Source organism: Talpa europaea, assembly GCF_964194135.1.
Source record: "Talpa europaea genome assembly, chromosome: X".
In the NCBI taxonomy this organism is placed as follows: Eukaryota; Metazoa; Chordata; class Mammalia; order Eulipotyphla; family Talpidae; genus Talpa; species Talpa europaea.
Window position 1 is genome coordinate 54,407,359 of NC_140081.1, and position 21,976 is coordinate 54,429,334.

At 35.9% G+C, this 21,976-nt stretch overlaps 1 protein-coding gene across 1 annotated transcript in view; it reads right to left on the reverse strand.

Annotated features, from left to right (window-relative positions):
• HDX (highly divergent homeobox) overlaps positions 1 to 21,976 on the reverse strand; it is a gene marked incomplete at its 3' end in the record, with an annotated part of 148,651 nt that overhangs the window by 56,670 nt on the left and 70,005 nt on the right. Inside the window, exon 4 of the mRNA XM_084258580.1 lies at positions 17,643 to 17,696. Coding sequence (XP_084114706.1) covers positions 17,643 to 17,696 — 54 coding nt within the window. The remainder of the gene's footprint in view (positions 1 to 17,642; positions 17,697 to 21,976) is intronic.

Below are 21,976 nucleotides of genomic sequence, written 5' to 3' on the forward strand. Positions count from 1 at the left end.
ACCAAATGGTACCCATCATGCTTATATCAGACTTCTCAGCAGAAACTCTGCAGGCCAGGACAGAAATGATAAATTCAAAGTGCTCAAAGATAAAAACTGCATCAAGACAACTATATTTAAAAAAAAAAAACTATTTCTAGGCCCACCTGGGTCTATGCAGGTATCTCTTTTTTTCTTTCTACTTTTCCTAATAAACTTGTCCTTTTAAATATAAAAAATAAAAAAATAAAAAGACTCTAATAGGAGAGAGAAATAAAGGCCTTTTCAGACATTTAAATACTGATGGAGTTTACCAACACTAACCCTTCTGACAAGAAATATTGAAAGGAGCTCTATCTATATTGAAGAGAAGAAAGTTCACAATATGAAACATGGAAATAAGTAGAGAGATTCAGAATATTAAAGGCAAAATGGCCATATCTAGTCCTCATATATCAGTATTTGTCCTTTAATGTAAATGGACTAAATGAACCAATCAAAAGGCACAGAGTGGCTGGTTTAATCAGCAAACAATACACAACATCCTGCTGTCTCTAGAAAATCCATTGAGTTCCAAAGATAACCACAGGATAAAAGTGAAAAAGTACGGAAAACAATCCTGCAACCAAATGGTATCTAAAAAAATGGCAAGGACAGTTATGCTTATGTCAGTTAAAGGAAACTTTCAAATAAAATGGTAACAAGAGACAGGATGGACATATGCAGTGATTAATATGCATATGTCAATGCATCAGGAAGACAAAAAACTCCTCAATATATATGCGCCATCTGAAAAAGTATCATAATATAGGACCTCCCCGGTGGTGCAGCTGGTTGAGCACAGCACTGTGAAGCTGGTCGCAGCCTCTGCAGCACAGGTTTGATTCCCGGCTGGCCAAGGAGATACCCACATGGTGTGACAGACCTCTCCTGTCTCGCCCGCTGCTCCCCTCAGCAGTGTATTTTGGTTTGTCTGCCTGTTCTGTTCCCCGCTCTGTTGCTAATGAATCTTCTCACCCTCCCACACCTCTGACCTGTACCCCAGTTCTTGTATAAAAGTAAATAAATCTTTAAAAAATAAAATAAAACTAAGAATTAAAAAAGTATCACAATATATAAAGCATCTATGGACAAAACTAAAACCAGACATCAACTGCAACACATACATAGTAGAAAGGGAATTCAACACATTGTTACAATCAATGGACAGATCAACCAGTCAGAAATTCAAAAAGGAAGCAACAACCTTGCATGAGGAAATAGATGAGATGGGGTAAATAGATATAGTGCATGACACCCCCCAAAATGCTAGTACATATTTTTCACATGTACACATGAAACATTCTTGAGAGAACACATGTTGAGCTACATATATATATACATATATATGTATATATATATATATATATATATATATAGAAAGAGAGAGAGAGACAGAGAGGGAGACAGAGAGAGAAAGAGAAAGGGTAAAGTCATATCAAATATCTTATCACAATAAGAGCAAAGTAAAATTTTATCATGAAAAAATGCAAAATCTCTCAAATATTTGAGAACTGAATAATATGCAACTATTAAATTAATGAGATAATTAAAGGATAATTTAAAAAGTACTCAGAGATGAAAGAAGTGAAGACATGAGCAATCAGACCTATTGGATGCAACAAATGCAGTACTTAAGGAAATATATGGCAATGCAGGCCAAAATCAAGAAATAAGAAAGCTCTAAAAAAATAAATCTAACCTTGCATATTAAAGAACTAGGTAAAAAACAAAAGAAACAAAAAAATGCTACATTGAGGAAAATAATGTTATAAATAAATGAAATAGAAATAAAAGACAGGTACAAAGATAAGTGCAAACAAGAGCTGGTGACTTGAAAAGGTAACAAAATAAACAAAACTATTGCTAGATTCACTAAGCAAAAGGAGAAAACAGTAATGAAAGACAAGAAGTTACAGTAGACATCTCAGAAATTATGTTCAGTGAAATAAGCCAGAAGGAAAAAGAAAAATATTGGATGGTTTCACTTATAGCAGGAATACAGGGATACCAAATAATACATCAGTGTAAAAAAATAATAACAGTACAAAACACAACAAAGCAAAAATGGCCAATTATAAATCAGAGACATACTGCAGGGGAGGAGGAAGGAGAGGGGTCAGAGGGAGGAAGGGAGGAGCACAGGGGACTGAGGTGATGGTGCATAGGTGCATTGGTAAAGGAAACTCTATGGGGACTACACCTGAGTGGGTGGGGGGAAGCAATTATTGTTTAAAAATGAACAATGATGTAAAAATAAAATAAAATGAAAAAGAGACTTCTGTGACCCTCTTCATGCCAAGAAATTGGATAATCTAGAAGAAATGAATATTTTCCTTAGAAATGAACATTTTCCTTATTAAAATAATTCAGAACACATTATTCATTGAAACAAAGCATGAATGTGGAACACTATCTCACACCATGTACAAAAATTAACTCAATTGGATTAAAGAAATGGATGTAAGATCTGAAACCATAAAATACATGGAAGAAAACTTAGGCAAAACATTTGTGGTTCTGACTTCAATAATGATTTGGGGGGCTCAACTTCAATAGTAAGGGAAACAAAACCAAAAATAAATGAGACTGCACCATCTTTTTAGCTCTGCAAAATGAAAGAAAATATACTTAAAATGAAAAGTCACCCTCCTGAAAGAAAAAAAATTATTTGCACTTCATCCAGTCAAGGATCTAATACCCAAGACCTACAAAGATCTCATAGAACTCAGCAAGAAAATAAATAACCCAATGAAAAATTAGGTAGAAGAGGTAAATGGACACTTCCCCATAGAAGACATACAGATGACCAAAAGACACATGAAAAAATGCTCATTATAACTTATTATTAGGTAAATGCAAATCAAAACCACAAAAGACCAGAAACAAGTGTTGGTAAGGGTGAGGAGAAAAAAAGAATCTTTGCAAACTGATGATGTGGATGTAGACTATTCTAGCCCCTATGGAAAATATGGAGGTATCTCAGAATATTAAAAATAGATATACCATGTGACATAAGCATTTAACTCACAAAAAAATGCAAAAACACTAATTCAAATTTAAAAACACTAATACAAAAACCACAATTTCTTTATACACTATAGCACATTTTACCATAGCCAAGCTGTGGGAACAACCTAAGTGTCCAAGGAAAGATGAGTGGATAACATGGTTGGAACTGCTGGAAATTATACTAGACAAAATAACTCAGAAGGAGAAAGACAAATACTGGATAATTTAACTTGGTATTTGTGACATGGTTGGAACTCCTGGAAATTATGCTAGACAAAATAACTCAGAAAAAGAAAGACAAATACTGGATAATTTAACTCACATGTGGAATATAAGGAAATTTAGCAAAGGAACAGATAAAACTAAAACTAAATAAACTCTAGAAATCTCACTACAGAATTGAGACCACCAGAGGGGGAAGGCAGGGTGTGAGTAGCTATGGTGGCTTGGGTCCCAACTATTGTAAAGGACTTTAGATGCTTTGATGGTGGATGTAGCGGGGTAGCATTCATCTGAAGAAGTATGAATCTATATTCCCATATCATATCCAGTGTTACAAACCAACATTACCTAAATAAAAAAAAAAACTTAAAAATGCCTTCCAAGATTTTTGTAATCAAGTGAAATAACCCTCAACTTATTTACAATGCAAAAATCTCACAAGATGATAGTCCTATATTGACTTGTGGAGCTAAAATTCTCAAAATAAAACAAACAGCAAAAGTAAATGGTTGTAAGGGTCTACTCAGATTCAAATAAGCCAGCACAACAACCAGCGTATATATTATCATATTTTTCCATTGCACCAAATTCTCCAGAGCAAATTATATTACATTACTATCAGAATGGAAGGAATAATGAACAGAGCATTGAACACACTCCACTAATTAATTTGTAATTCATTTAGAGGACATCCAAAGCTGAATCATCCATTACACTGAAGTAAATAAAACCTGATTTGATTTGCTAGAAATGTTCTCAGTTCTCAGAATTAGCAATGCTGAAAGTGACCTATAAGACAATACCTGTTAAGTGGGAGCTTATGGGATAAAAGCAGTTATTTTTAAAGCTTCTAAGAGGATATTTTAATTAAGAAAATGAATAAGGTAATAGAAATCAATTATCATTAAAATTAAGAATATCTACTTAGAGATGGAAAAAGAGGTATAGACATTTAAAAGAAGGTAGACATTTAAAAGAATTGTCTAGAGGTAGACATTTAAAAGAATTCCTCCCTGCAGAGGAGTTAAAATCAGTTTTGCCTATTAGGTTATGAAAGCAGCTTTCACTTTACAAGACACCCAGAAATCTAAACTACTGGCTTTAGGAAAGGAGACATACTAGGCAATCAACTTACTGATTTTGTGAAAAAAGTAACATTCAAATAAACCCTGGGAATGTAGCTGAAACTTGAGACTTGGGTAACGAAATAATTGTATTGATTTCACTTATCAAATTACAATATAATAGACAGAAACCTGGCCTTTTTTACCAGCTTCAAGGACACTTCTAAGATTTTAGTTCTTTGTATTTCCTTTAAAAATAAAACTAGGTGTTACAACTCTGATGTTGGGAAGCAGAGTTTTCTGTTTGTCTCTTTGTTAAATGTATAACTGAACAGTGTACTTGTCCTCAGAGCAAATACAAATTTCAAAAACTCATTTGAAATGAGAACTATTAAAAATATCTAAATTAACTAACAAATACATTTTCTTCAGTTGTTTCCTTAGTTTTCCATATGTTTTGTGTTACTTTGCCCTATCTCAATCATCAGTCTAAACACCAGCCAAAACCGCTGAGATTTCTAAATTGTTTTGTGAATTTTTTTGTTCATCTTTCCACTAGATAACAAACTTCTTAATAGGAGTTACTTTTATTTTTTATTTTTAATATTTTTATTTTCATTGTAAAAATAAAGGCAATATTGAAGTCAAATGCTCTTTTGGGACAATATGGGTGAATCGAGGTGATTGTTTTAAGTAACATAATTCAAAAAGAGAAAGGCAGTTACAGAATGGCTTTACTCATTTGTGGATTACCAGTAACCAATGAGAGGTAAACAAACTGGCAAACACAGATAACTCTATAATAATTCTAGATTACAAAAAAATGTGACAGCTACCAGAAAGGAGTAGGGAGATAAGAGGTGAGGAGAGGAGGAGATGAGGAGATGATATGAGAGAGGAGATGATAAAAGTGGTAATGTGAAAGTATATTGGCATTTTAGCTTTGGTGGAGGGGGAGAGAAGCATATACACGTGTTGAAGTGTGAAGTTGTTTCCCTCAAATTATATAGTTATGTAAATGAATTGCAAATCATCAAAATTTGATCAAAAAAATTCAAACAGAAGAGACGGGCATAGATGATGGCAGAGTGAAGACATTGGGTTTGCCTCCCTACTCCTACACAATTAAACTGCAGCAGAACAAAGTCAATGGTACCTGAAAGACAAATAAACAATAACAGCACACACCAGGAGTAACAATCTAGTGGAATGTGAAAGGGAAAAAAAAAATAATTGAACTATTTGTAGCAAAACTGGGGTAGTACAACTCATGAGAAGAAGGCGCAGCTGCTGTATGGTATGGGTGGAAGTCAGTTAATACATGCAAATAGTAACCAGTGAAAAAACAGGAAACAGTTATACTTATATCTGATAAGACAGACTTAAAATTAAAAATGGTGATAAAGACAGATACTATATTATTATTAAGGACCTAATACAAGAGAAAATAAAAAACTAAAGAGAAAGATGGATAACAGGATAACAATACAATAATAGCAGGAGAATTCAATACCCCACTTTCAACAATGGGTAGATAAACAATTCAATATTACACATAAAGCAACTTGAGAGGAACAGAAAAGACTTTGCAAAGTTAGTAGCAGGACAGAGATAATAAAAATTAGAACAGAAATAAATGAAATAGATCTAAAAATGACTATACAAAAATCAATGAATTTGATAAACTAGACAATTTGATAAATAGACAAGTCTCTATCTAGACTAGCAAAGAACATAAGGGAGAATAATAAACATAATCACAATTGAAAGAGGAGAAATTACAGTAGATAACACAAAAGTACAAAGTATCATAAGAGATTATTATCAATGACTATGTTAATAAATTAAATAATCTTGAGGAAATGGACACATTTCTAGATCAATATAGTCCACGAAGACTAATCTAGGAAGAGACAGATCAGCTGAACAAAGTGGTCACAAACATCAATATTGAAACTATGATAAAATTTTCAGAAAAACAAAAAACACGACCAATGACTTTACAAATAAATTTTATCAACGTTTAAAAAAGAACTAATGCCAAACTTGCTCAAAGTTTTAAAAATACAAAAAGAGGGAATGCTCCCTAGTATACTTTTTGCTGTCAACAATACCAATTCAAAAGTTAGATAAAGACAGGAGATAAAAGAAACTGTAGACAAATTTCCCTGATGAACATTGACATAAAAAAATTGAACAAATTAAAAAAAATTCAACGAAATTTCAAAATAAGAAGCAATTAGAATATAAGAGTATATCACAAGGATTATACCATGAGCCAGTGGGATTTATCCCAGGATGGTTTAATATATATATATTATATATTATATATTATATATGATATGATATGTATAATATATAAATCAATCAATGTAACATATATCAACAAAAGCAAATACAAAAATTATTTGATAATATTAATAGATGCAAAGAAAGCATTTTACAAGAATCAGTAATTTATAATAAAAATGTTAAACAAAAGTGGAATAGAGGGAACCTATATCAAAAATTAAGGCCACTAAGATCAGAAATAACCAGAGACAAACAAAGACTGAAAGTGAAGGGATGGAAAGCAATTCTAAAAACAAATGGCACCCAAAAGAAGGCAGGGGCACCATACTTACATCAGATAAAACAGACTTCCAGCTAAGAAAGGTGACAAGAGACCTATATGGACACTATATAATGATCAAGAGGACAATACACCAGGAAGACATAACATTTATCAATATATACTCATCAAATAAGGAAAACAAAATACATTCAACAATTACTATCACCTCTGAAAATAAACAGTGGATAAAATACATATGTTGTGGGAGATTCCAACACCCCACTCTCACCAATGGACAGATCAACAAGCCAGAAAATAAACAAGGACACAATCACCCTAAACAAATACCTCGACCACATTTGCCTAACAGACATTTATAGGACTTTTCACTACCCAAAAACCAAACACACATTTTTCTCAAGTGCATAGGGATCATTCTACAGGATCAACCACATACTGGGTCACAAGACAAACATCAACAAGTACATGAAAATCAGAATCATACCAAGTATCTTTACTGACCATAAAAATATCAAACCAGAAATCAACAACAAAAAGAAATCAAGGAGAACCCCCATTACAATGAAAACTGAACAACATGCTACTGAAAGACCACTGGGTTAAAGAAGAAATCAAACAAGAAGTAAAAAAAAAAATGCTTTGAAACAATGATAATGAGGATACAGCCTCCCAGAACTTCTGGGACACAGCAATAGCAGCATTAAGAGAAATTCAAATACATCAAAGTAGCAATATTTTTCAAAGAAATTGAACAAGAATATTGAAATTTATATGGAACTACAAAAGGCCTCAAATTGCAAAAGAAATCCTGAAGAAATACTACAGAAATGTAGGCATCACATACTTGATTTCAATATTTACTATGGAGCAACAGTACTAGAAACAACATAGTACTGGCACAAAAATAGATATATGGATCAATGGAATAGAAACAAATGCCCAGATATAAATCTATATACACATATATAAAGTAGCTATGACCATACAATGGAGAAAAGACAAGTCTCTTTAATAAATTGAGCTGAGAAAATTTGAAAGCCACACATAGAAGAATGAACCTGGATAACTCACTAATCCCATACAAAAAATAAATTCCAAATGGATTAATGATTTAGATATAAGAAAACAACGATAAAATATATAGAAGACAACATTACAATGATAAAGATATCTGTGGTGACTCTACACCTATGCCAATGAAAATAATAAAAATAAACAATTGTTACTGAAGTTAATTTTTTTAATACATAAAAGGAAAGCACAAGACTATTAAAAAGACACCCTATTGAATGGGAGAAAATATGCACACAAAATACAGTTGATACGGGATTAATATACAATATACAATAACCAAAAAAAATACCCTGCCCAATTAACAAATGCGTAGAAGTTATGAGAAGACAATTGACCAAGAAGGATATCCAGAAAGCCAATAGATACATGAAAAAATGTTCATCATTGCTTCCAATGAAAAACACAGTTAACCACAATGGGAGAGCATGACATGCTCATGAGAATGGCACAAATTAAAAAGACCCTCAACAAAACTTGTTGGAGAGGATGTAGAGAAAGTGGAAGCTTATTAACTATAATTTATTTTATGTAATATGGTGCAGCCATTATAAAAGTGATCTGAATTCATTTTAAAAAGCTGAAAATGGAATTACCATAAAACTAAACAATCCTACGCTTGTGCATCTATCCAAACACCATAAAACCATCAATAGAAAAAAAACCTATATATTCTACAATTTTTATTGCAGTACTATTTACAACAGCTAGAACATTGAAGCAACCTATATGTCTATCAGTGGACTTTTGGATCAAGATGATATGGTATATATCCACACCACAGAACACCATTTAGCTATGAGGAATGATGAAACCCAATCATTTGCAGCAAAATCGGAATAGTTGAAGGGAATTATGTGCAGTAAAGTAAGTTAGAGTGACAAAAGCAAATAATGAATACTTATATAGCAAAAGATTTCACAAAGTAAAATACTTATAAAAATTAAGGGACATTAATAAATGCAGTGAGGACTCCTGGTAAGAGGTAGAGGGCAGGGAGTAAGGAACAAGGAGATATTAGAGATGATGGCAGGAAAACATTGGTTTATAACACGATATATGCTTTAGGTGGTTAGGATCCAAACTGTACAAAAGAATGTTATTATAAGATAGCAAAAGAAGTCCATAATGATCTACCACAGTCCATTGGATCCTCTATCCGCTTAGCTTCTATGCCCCCATTTTTCCCTTTAGTAGTCTTATTTTTGCCCATAAGAGTGAAACTAGAGGGCCTCCCTGGTGGTGCAGCGGTTGAGCGCTGGGTTAAGAAGCTGCCCGTCAGCCTCTGCAGTGCCAGTTCGATCCCCAGCTGCTCCCCGGCCATGGGAGGAGGGTCCCATATGGCATGCAGACCTCTCCTGCTGCCTGCTGCTCCCCTCAGCAGTGTACTTTGGTCCTTCTGCCTGTTCTGCTCCCCATTCTGGCTCTGGTGAATTCTCTCACCGTCCTGCGCTTCTGACTGTATCCAGTGCTTGTACAAAATAAATAATTCTTAAAAAAAAAATGAAACGACCACTATCTCACAACAAAGACAAAATTTAATTCAAAATGTATAAAAGACTTAGATGTAAGGCATGAAAACAATGTATAGAAGAAAACAGGCCACAACAGTAGCCTCAGCGATATCTTTGGTGAGTGAACTATAGTGGTAAGGAAAACGAAAGCAAAAATAATGGGACTAATTCAAACTAAAAATCTTTGGCATAGTAAGAGAATCTATCATTAAAATAAAAAGATACTCTACTAAATGAGAGAAAATATGTACTCCTATGTTCATACAGCTAAAGGGCTGATACCCACAATCTAAAAGTAGTCACATAGGACCTCCCCGGTGGCGCAGGGGTTGAGCGCTGGGTTGTGAAGCTGCCCACAGCCTCTGCATTGCCGGTTCGATCCCCGGCTGCTCCCCAGCCACCGCAGGAGGGTCCCACATGGCGCGCAGACCTCTCCTGCCGCCCGCTGCTCCCCTCAGCAGTGTACTTCGGTCCTTCTGCCTGCTCTGCTCCCCTCTCTGGCTCTGGTGAATTCTTTCACCCCCCCGCACTTCTGACTGTACCCAGTGCTTATATGTATGTATGTATTTATTTATACACACATACATACATACATAAATATTAAAAAAAAACCAAACTGTTATGCCAGAAGTCTCGTGAGGCAGTGGTACTTTGAGTATGTTAATAATGGTCACTGTCACAGAACCTCTCCTCCTTCTGTGTTTAGTTACAAAGGTGCATCTTGGAGTCCCACAGACTTCCCTGGAGGTGGGGCAGCTGGATTGCACTCTGGGTTCCAAATCTCTGGATCCTCCTCTGGGCTCTGACTTCCTGCCAGGTGGGACAGGGCTTGTGGGGGCTTTCAGCTCACCTCTGACTCCGCAGGGAACCTTCTCCCTCTGGCTCCACAGGGAGCCTTCTGCCAGATTCAAGCAGTCTTTATTGAAGAAAGGTCCCTGTTCTAAAATGGCGCTTTGGAGACAGGCACACTCTTCCACACACCGGGTCTGCCCCAGCCCTGGGTGCCCGCTCCCCCTCTGGGTTCGGAATGCTGACCTAAAGGGGCCTGGTGTGGGTGAACTTCCCAGCTCACCTCTGGCTCCTCTGGGAGCCTTCTGCTGGTTTCAAGCAGTCTTTATTGAAGAAAGCTCCCTATTCTAAAATGGCGATTCAGAGACAGGCACACTCTCCCTCATGCTGGATCTGCAGTGGCCCTGGGTGCCCCCTCCCCCTCTGGGTTCAGACTGCTGGCCAGAAGGGGCCTGGCCTGGGCTAACTACCCAGCTCACCTCTGGCTCTTCTGGGAGCCTTCTGCTGGTTTCAAGCAGTCTTTATTGAAGAAAGGTCCCTATTCTAAAATGGTGATTCGGAGACAGGCACACTCTTCTGCGTGCCTGGTCTGCCCTGGCTGTGGGTGCCCGCTCCCCCTCTGGGCTCAGACTGCTGGTCAGAAGGGGCCTGGCTTGGGCCTGATATCCTTTTTAATGTTGAAAATATTCCATTGAAAATATATACTACAATTTGTTTATCCATTCATTTGTTGATATTTAGATTGTTTCCAGTGTTTTGCCACACAGATATAATGAATATTTCTGTAGAAGTTTTTATTAAGACATTTAGTTTCTTTTTTATTGGATTGGGATGGGTAAATCACATGGAAGATGTGTGTTTATATCTTTAAGGAACTATCAAAATATTTTTCAAAGTGATTATACCATTTTACATTCCCACTGGTAGTATATGAGAATGCTGTCCCTTTAGATCTTAGTCAATACCTGGTATGGTCAGTCATTTTAATTTTAGCCATTCTAGAAGATGTATAGTAGTACTTCATTATAATTTTTTTATTTTAAAATAATATTTTAAAATTTTAATAGCTTATTTTATGTAAATTATCCCAATTATATATTTTTATATTTTATTATTGGGGTATCATTGTCTTACAATATTTTATATGATTTAGGGGAATAATTTCATACCCTTTAGATATATATCACCATACCTACCACCAAAACAAGCACTAACAAAAAATAAAAATAATCTCACGTCTATCATAATTTTATATTAATATGCATTTTATTCAATTTCACTGTTACCTTCAGTACTAAAAATGTACAAGTCATCAAGACCATATTTTGGCTACATTTAACTGCTATTACAGTTATTAATTTCTTTTTTTAAAAAAGATTTATTTATTTATTTATACAAGCACTGGGTACAGTCCCAAGCGCAGGAGGGTGAGAGAATTCACCAGAGCCAGAGCGGGGAACAGAACAGGCAGACTGACAAAATACACTGCTGAGGGGAGCAGCAGGCGCAGCAGGAGAGGTCTGTCGCACTATGTGGGACCCTCACTGGTGACCGGGGATTGAACTGGCGCTGCAGAGGCTGCGGGCAGCTTCGCAGCCCAGCGCTTAACCGCTGCACCACCAGGGGGAGGCCCACAGTTATTAATTTCTTAATATTACATTCTGCCCCTAGAAACATCAACCACCCCAATTCTCTATTCACACATGTGTCAAGTTATAAGATCTCTATTCCTAACAAGTCTTAAAATCATCTGCTGTTGATATGGTAACTAGTTTTATTTCTCCCAGTATATTGTGATTGATGTTAACTAAGCTTATGTGGTAATCATTTTGCAATATAACACACACAACAAATCATGATGTTGTGTACCTTGCACTAAAACCTTGATATATGTCAATTATATCTCAAAATGGGAAAATGTAAAAAAAAATGTGATAAAGGCAATGATTCTTACCCAGTTTTATTTTGACCTATGTTAAACTTTTATAGAAAAATAAAAGGTTAATTCTTATTTCCAGTATTGTATTTCAGTAGCCCCTGTTGTGCTTAACTATAATACAAATATTTTAATCATAGTTTTAAAAATTGTTTAACTAGAGAGGGTAGGGATTGAAAAAATTAACTTCCCTCTTTACTATACTTAGCAGTGATTTAAGAGCATATTGTTGAGGTGTGTAACTTTAGAATTGCAGAGATAGTGGACCTCTATCAATTCTCTAGTCCAGGCTGAATAATTTCAAAATTATCCAAGATAAATGAGTTTCAATATTCATCCATGTATTTTCAATGTACAAAAGGACTATATAAGCTACCTGAAGATTTCAATTTATGATACATTTTGCAATCTCATCTACTTAAATTGTAAGTGAAATAAGTAAATTGATTTCTTTTTTAATTGATATATATATATATTTACATCATTCTTCCTTCTTGTACAATATATGTTTTCCTCTCAGATGTGGTCCCCGTAAAATTCCCACCACCAATTCACCTGTGCACCATCACCATAGTCCCTTGTGCTACCCGGTCCCATTTTTATCACTCTCCCTTTCCCTGCCCTGCAGAAATCTGATTTATAGTGGCCTGTTAATTTTTTTAATTAATTATAATTTTTCCCGATCCCCTATTTGGTTCCCCTGTATTCCTACTATAAATGAAACCATCCAATAATTTTCTTTTTCCTTCTGGCTTATTTCACTGAGCATAATCCCTTCCTACTCTATCTATGTTGCTGCAAATGTCATGAGTTTATATTTTTTATTGCTGAGTAGTATTCCATTGTGTATATACATGACATCTTCTTGATTCAGTCATCTATTTTTGGGCACTTAGGTTGTTTCCATACCTTACCTATTGTAAACATTGCTGTAATAAACACCAGAGTGCAGGTTTCCTTTTGAATTAAAATTTTTTAAAGATTTATTTATTTATACAAGCACTGGGTACAGTAAAAGTGCAGGAGGGTGAGAGAATTTACCAGAGCCAGGGCGGGGAGCAGAACAGGCAGAACTGAAAACACTGCTGAGGGGAGCAGCGGGAGGCAGGAGAGGTCTGCACGCCATGTAGGACACTCGCCAGCCGGGCGGGGATGGAACCGGCGCTGCAGAGGCTGCAGGCAGCTTTGCAGCCCAGCGCTCAACTGCTGCACCACCAGGAGAGGCCCTTGAATTAATGTTTTTGTGTCCTTTGGGTAGATTCCTAGGAGTGCACTTGTTGTCATATGTTAGCTCTATTTTCAGTAATTTGAGGAAGCTCCACGCAGTTTTCCACAGTGGTTGGACCAATTTGCAGTTCCACCAGCAGTGTAACAGGGTTCCTTTTTTCTCATCCTCACCAGCACTTGTTCCCAGTTTTTAAAATATGTGTCATTTTCACTGGTGTGAGGTGGTATCTTATTGTGGTTGTGATTTGCTTTTCCCTGATTATAAGTGGTTTTTTAGATTTTACTTAGATTTTTGAAAAGGTCTATCTTGTCTAATGTACTGTGGGACCATTAAAAATATGTACTACTTTCTTGTTGGAGTGTTCTATATTGTAAATGGTTTGTATTGGTTGCATTGTTCAAACCTTCTATTTCCTTATTTTCTGCCTAGTACTTCTATGTGTTTCTGAGACATGGGTGTTGAAGTTCCTATTTATAATTTTAGAGGATTTGTTTCTCTTTTTTCTATCAGTTTTTTTAATTCATGTATTTTGAAGCCTTGATTCTTTGTTTGTATACATTTAGGATTGATAATTTTACAAGACGTCCTTGTTGTCTCAGGTTTATTTTAACTGATATTAACATAATCACTCACTCCTGGTTTTTATTATTAATGTCTGCATGATATATTTTCCTTACCTTTGCACTTTCAATCTACCTATTACTGAATTTGAAGTGAATTTTTTATAAACAGTATGAAGTGGATGTATTTTTTAACTAATTAATTTCTTCTATTGAAATACCATTGGTTTATAAACATGTTAGTATTTTGGAAGTATAGGATCTCCCCATTCAGGTGTAGTCAACCATATTGTGCCCACCACCAAAGCACCTATAGACCTCCACCACAGTCCACTGTGCTCTCCGCTATGTAAATATCTACATTTTTCTTGCCATATTTATATTTATGATAATAATTGATATGTTAGGGCTTAAGTCTGTAATCTTATCATTTGTTTTGTATCTTATGCTTTGCATTCTTATGTTTCCCCTTTCCTTCCTGTGTGTTATTTGAACATTTTGCTAGGATTTCATTTTGTTCTTGATCATATTAAGAGTGTTTATCATTTTGTAAAATGTTTATGGTGGTCATTCTGGCTATTAAACACACATGATATTATTTATAGTAAAATATTGATACTAGTACACTATATCTAGTGAAGTATGGAAACTTTGTTTCTATTTAGGTGCTTTAATCATCCCCAATTTTAAATAGGCTTGAGTATCAGATAGTACTACAAATTTTGTTTCAATTATCAAATATGGTGGAAAATACATGAAGAGTAAGACAAGCATATTTTTCTTTCTATTGTTATTTATTCTTTCTTGCTGCCCCAATTTCTTCTATATCATATATTTGTGTGAAGAATTTCCTTTATTCATTCATTTAGAGAAAAAGAATTTCTTGATTGCTGACTTAAACTTTCTTTCATCTCAAAATGTCTTCACTTTTATTTCATTTCTGATCAATATTTTTGGCAAATATTGAATTATCAGATGACGACAACCTTCTTTCAGCATGTGAAAAAAGTTTGCCAGTTCCTTTCTGGCCTCCAGAGTTCTAGATAAGAAATCCAATATTATTTGAATTGGTGTTGCCTTATAGTTAATGTATCATTTCTTTCTGGGTGCACTCAAGATTTTTTGCTTTTGCTTAGTTTTCAAAAGTTAATTATGAAATGTTTGGTGTCAATTTTTTGCATTTATCCTGTTTAGACTTCACTCAGATTCTTCAATCTATACATTTATGTTATTTTCTAAACCTGGGAAGTTTTCAGTCATTATTTCTTTCAATATTCTTTTAGTTTCATTTTCTTTCTCATCTTCTTGTGTAACTCCAATTATACAAATATTTGAATATATAATTGCCCCACAGAACTGCGAGGCTCTTTCTTATTTTTCAGACTATTTTCTCTGTTGTTTGAATTAAGTAAATTTTTTCAACCTATCCTCACATACATTTAGTCTATAAGCTCTTTAACAAATATTTATTTATTCGGGGCCTCCCCTGGTGGCACAGCAGTTGAGCGCTGGGCAGTTGAGCACTGGGTTGCGAGGCTGCCCGAGGCTGCCCGCAGCCTCTGCAGTGAAGGTTTGATCCCCAGCCACCAGAGGCGAGGGTACCACAAAAAAATGTTTATTTATGCGTACAAGACCTGGGGTACAGGCCAGAGGTGTGGGAGGTGAGAGGATTCACCAGAGACAGAGAGTAGAGCAGAACAGGGAGATTGACCTAAATACAGTGCTGAGGCCCCCAATTGTATACTCTTATTGCCACTCAATATTGAGTCATCCAGCAAATTTTTCATTTTAGTTATTGTAAATTTTAGTTCTATAATTCTCATTTGATTGTTTTATTGAGATTTTCTGTTTTTTTTCCATTTGTTTCATGATAATATGTAATTGCTTATTGAAACATTTTTATAAGGGATCCTCTAAAATTCTTTCCAGATAATTTCACTATCTGATTAATATTGTTGTTTTTTTATAATTCAAGCTATAATTTTCTGGTTCTTGGAATGATGGGTGATTTTCAGTTGTGTCTAGATATTTTGGCCAGTATGTTAGGAGATATTTGCTCTTATTGGAATCTTATTAATTTAATCAGGAAGTCACCCAGTTATATTTAGCACAAAAGTATTGACCTACTTTATAAAATGTGGTTCCCATGATACTTTAATTTTCAGAACATTTGTGGTATTATTTTAATCTGCTTGATTTGTCTGGCATCACTTGGATTTCCAATGATCCTAATAGTAACATGTAAAGGATCAGCAAAACCTTCTCCAACTCAGATGATTACTGTGGGGAGTTTCCTCCTCTTGGTATCATCCAATAGACCAGTGTCTAGGTGGGAAAATAGATTCTCCATTCTTCAGGGATGGGTAGTGAACTTCCTGGGCTGAGTGCATTTGGTATCTTAATCACTCTTCCTGGTGTTAACTAAGCACCTTGTTCTCTAGGTGGAGAAAACAGTTTCCTGACCTACATGGAAAAAGAGATTTTTAACATCAGGCTGCTTTTAGTTGTATTATTGGATGTTGGTATTAATATCTGGTGTCTCTGGGTAAGGGAAGAGAATCTCAGCCCCAGCAAAGAAGGAGAGCAGTTCCCTTAGTTGTGTGCTGCCTTTGAGGTTTCCAAATGATCTTTACCAATATTGCCAGGTTTACTTAAGGTTGTCTGTGGGACTCACATCACATTGTTGGGAGGAATGAACCTATCCAACTCGCCTTCTCTTGTTAGGTTGCAGATCAAGAAATGCCTGGCCTGAATCACTTTCTGTTAGAGCAACAGGGCATTTTGTCCCCAACCTAAGTCCTAGAGTCCCTAACCACTTGCTTTCTTTATACCTTTCAGAATTCTCCTTTGGTGGCACCCTGTATTCCTTCCATGGTTTGCAGTTCTACTCTATGTGGAAAAGAGAGAGGATTTTATACAATCTTGTTTATTTCTGAAGTTCTGGCTTCAGATTTATTATCCCCAAAACTATCTTCCACACAGTAACTTGAATTATCTTTCTAAACATCTACTCATATCTCTTTTATGGTAAAAATCCTTTAATAGTTCCCCATTTATGGAACAGTTAAACCAAAATCTCATGGGGCATTTGCTAAGATACAGATTTGTGGGTCTTACACAGACTAACTGAAGAAAAAAAAAACTCATTGAGAAAACAATTGTAATGAAGTTCTGCTATATGAACATTATAAAAACCAACAGCTATAGCAGAAAACCAGAAAAGTAAGATTATTAAAATATTAGTTACTCATCACTCATAACACTAAAATGAATTAATGGTAGATAGTTATGTGAATTCTTTAATGTTGACTATTTATAACAACCATGACTGAAGTATATGATCAAATAAACTGGGCAGATAAGATGTAGAAAAATTGTAGTTTTTTTAATGAATTACCTTTGAATTTTCTTAAAACAGCAAAATATTTTCGAAGATTATAGAGTGTGCTGATTACTGCATTTTATTTAGTTACATTTGTAATATATATACACATATATAGATATATATAATGATCTCAAGTTTGTTCCTGATGAAAATACAATCTAATTGAGGTTCAGTCTTGCCTCCTTTACCAATATCCTTACAATTTTCTCAATGACATTTAACAACACAGAGCAAAACCATTTACTGCTTTAAATGAAAAATTACTTACTGCTCTTTTTCTAGAACACCCTGTAATCCAAGGCACAGTAAGGTTTCCTGAAATCTGTGGAAACAACAAATGAAATCTCAATAAGGTATGCATTGATGTAAATTGGAAAGCTGACCAGTAACAAATAATTCATACAATATATCAAGTTGGGTCTGCATATATAGCAGATCCACCACATAGATAATGCATTTTCCTTACAGAACTCAACAAAATTAAAGGGCCTACCCATGTGGATGATTATATCAAGTGTGCAAAGTTCCCCCAAAAATGAAAAAAAAAATCTAGGGTATTACTGGGATTTGGAAATGTGGTTTAGAAATTTATGGACAGGGGCCTCCCCAGTGGCGCAGCGGGTTGAGCGCAGTGCTGTGAAGCTGTCCGCAGCCTCTGCAGTGCTGGTTCGATTCCCGGCTGGCCAGGAAGCAACTCACATGGTATGGCAGACCTCTCCAGCCTCACCCGCTGCTCCCCTCAGCAGTGTCTTCGGTTTGTCTGCCTGTTCTATTCCCTGCTCTGTCTCTGGTGAATTCTCTCACCCTCCTGCACCTCTGACTGTACCCCAATTGCTGTATAAGTAAATCTTATAAAAATATATAAATTTATGGACAATAAAATTATTTAAACAAAAAGGCAGAAAGCACCCATGACTCCAATCCCAGTCTCCAGCACCTCTGGAGCAGATATATGCCACAGTCTGGGCCTTTCAGGGCCTACCTAGTCATGGCAGGCCCCCTGCTGATCCCAGGAAATATAAATACGTTCCACTCAGCACTCAGCCACCAGTACCTCAGAGCAGACCAGCACTCCAGCTTGTGCCACAACAAGCCTTGCTCTACACTAGGGATCTTCAGCAACCTCACCATAAACACCCCTGACTCCAGGCCCAGCCACCAGCATCTCAGAATAAGATGTACAACACAGTTCATTGGGACTTGCCAGCTTACCTATTCACAGTAGGGTGCCAGAAAGTGCATCTAACTCAGCACAAGCCACTTGCACATTGGGAGCAGACTAGCACCTTACTTAAAGCCACAGAGGATATCATTCTATATCAGGGATAGTCAGCAATGCTCCACCCTCCCACTCATAGAAACAGACACAGATGGGGTGAAGTCCTGTCTACTCGGCCTCTCAACTGTGTGCTCTGCCAACTGTCTCAGGCACCAGAACAAGGCCAAGAATGGCTTCAGGGGAGGCTTTAGCACCATCCCAAGAATAGCAAGAGACCCCAGTAGGTGTGCCCATCATCAAGTAACCACACAGAAGAGTAGGAGACAAAGACTCATATAGAACAAAAGTCTCAACAACAACAGAGCAAACCTAAAAGAAACGATGTGGAGAAAGAAAATACAAATGGTCAAGCAAGCACACAGGGCAACAATACACCACACAGAGAAAACAAAACCCCAGTACCAAACCACAAAAGCATGGAAGAGTATACCTATCAGACATAGAATTCAAGATGGCCATGATTTAGAAAACAAAAGAATGAAAACCATATAAATAAAACTCAGAAAAGGAAATGAATACTATGAGGAACACAATCAACAAACAGAAGGTCAAAATTAAAACTTTAAACAAAAAAATAACAGAATTGCAGGAAAAAGCAAAAAATTCAGGAGAAAACCATGGAAGTAGAATAAATCAAATGAAGAAAAATCAGTAATATTGAGATAAAAAAGGTAAGAAGTAGGATAGAAAAAGAAAAACAAAGGAAAAAGAATGAAGAAACACATTGAGAATTATCAAACACTATAAGGAAAGGAAATATAAAAAATCATACAAATCCCAGAAGGAGATAAGAGAAGGTAAATAGTGAAGGAGAAATTTCTAAACTTGAAGAAGGAAATGAACATAGAAATACAAGAGTCAAAATGAACACCCAGCTATGTTTATAAAATGAAAACTACGGCAAGACACATAAAACTCTTAGGAGTCCAAGACAAAGAAAAAATAATGAATAGGCTGAAGTGGAAGAAATAGGTAACCTACAAAGGAACACAAATTAGATTAACGTGGGATTTATCTGAATAAACACTGTGGGCAAGAGAAGAATGAATGACATATTCAACACACTCCAAGAAAAAAAATGCCAGTCAAGAGTACCGTATCCTGCAAATCTCCCTTTTAAATATGAGAGATAAGGACCATCTCAGAAAAAAATGTTATGGAGTTTCCATCCACTAAACCACCCCTCCAAGAAATACAAAAGGGTTATTTAGAATCTTAACCAAAGAGTGGGAAAAGAAAAATAAGTGAATAAGGAGTTAAATAGAAACAGAAACCTAGGGAAAAATGGTAGTGACAGATATTTACCTGTCAATAATCTCTCTAAATGTCAATGGACTAATAAACTTGCTAATAAAAAGACACTGAAGATACAGTTGCATAAGGAAACAGAATCCAACCTTCTGCTGCATCTGGGAAACATATCTAAGTACCAAGGATAAATACAGACTAAAAGTAAAGGGATGGAAAAAATTCCTGCAAACAAATGGCACCCAAAGGAAGGCAGGGACTGCCGTACATACATCAGGCAAAATAGATTTTCAACTTAAAGGGGTAACAAGAGACAGATATGGATACTATACAATTATCAAGGAAACAATACAACAGTAGGATATAACCCTCATAAATATATATTCATCAAAAGAAGGAGCACCAAAATATACCAGATATTATCAAATTTGAAAACAGACATAATACCCCACTCTCACCAATGTTTAGATCAATGAGATGGAAAATATACAAGGGCATAATCACCTATAACAGACCCAGACCACATGGTTCTAATAGAGATTTACAGGAAACTACACATAAAAAAGCTTAGTACTGGGCCTCCCCTGGTAGCGCAGCAGTTGAGCGCTGGGCTGTGAAGCTGCCCGCAGCCTCTGCAGCACCAGTTTGATACCTGGCCACCGGCGAGTGTCCCACATGGCATGACAGACCCCTCCTGCCGCACCCGCTGCTCCCCTCAGCAGTGTATTTCATCAGTCTGCCTGTTCTGTTCCCTGCTCTGGCTCTGGTGAATTCTCTCACCCTCCCACACTTCTGACTGTACCCAGTGCTTGTATAAATAAATAAATAAATCTTAAAAAAAAAAAAGCTTAATACACATTTTTCTGAAGTGCACATGGGTGATTCTCCAGGATTGACCAAATACAAATATTTACAAATCGATGAAGAGATAAATCATACGACGTACCTTCTTTGAACATAACAGTACTGAACTACAAATCAGCTACAAAAAGAAAATAAGGAAATGTTTAATACATGATACTGAACAATAAACTACTGAATGATCACTGGGTTAATGAAGAAATCAAAAAATACCTCAAGGCAAACTATACAACCTTTCAGAATGTATGGTACATAGCAAAAGCTGTTTTAAGAAGGAATTATACAGCAATATAGACACACAGTAATAAATTAGAAAGAGCCCAAACAAATAACCTTGTCTTTAATCTCAAGGAACTAAAAAACAATAACAAAAAAAAAATCTAAAGGCCAATACAAAATTGCACATAATAAAAATTAGAGCAGAAATAAATGAACTAAAAATAAAAAAGTAGCCCAAAGATCAATAAAACAAAAGGATAATTCTTAGAAAAACAATAAGAAAAATAGAAAAAGCTTTAGCTATACTCACTAAAAAAAAGAGGGAGGAAACAAATAGGATCCAGAATGAAAGAGAAGTTATGATACACTACAGAAATTTAGAGATTACTAGAAAGATTTACATGTAGGGCCTCCCCAGTGGCACAGCGGTTGAGGGCTGGGCTGCAAAGCTACCCGCAGCTTCTGCAGCGCCGGTTCGATCCCTGGCCACTGGCGAGGGTCCCACCTCTCCTGCCGCACCTGCTGCTCCCCTCAGCAGTGTATTTTGTGGATCTGCCTGTTCTGTTCCCCACTCTGGCTCTGGTGAATTCTCTCACCCTCCTGAGCTTCTGACTGTACCCAGTGCTTGTATAAATAAATAAATAAAATCTTTAAAAAAAAAGATTTACATGTAAACAAATGCAACAACCTAGAAATAACAGATAGATTCCCAGAATTGTACAATCATCCATGACTGAATAGGGAAGAAATAGAAAATCTGCAAAAACCAAGCACAAGTGAGGAAACTGAAACAGTAATCAAAACTTTGCCAAAATACAAAAGGCCAGAACCATATTCTTTCACATGAGTTCTACCAAACATTTACAAATGAAGTAATACCTATCCTGCTCAGCCTTTTTCCAAAAATCAAGAAAGAAGGAATTCTTCCAAACACATTTTACTAAGACAATATAACACTATACCAAAATCAAACAACGGCACCAGAAAGAAAGAAA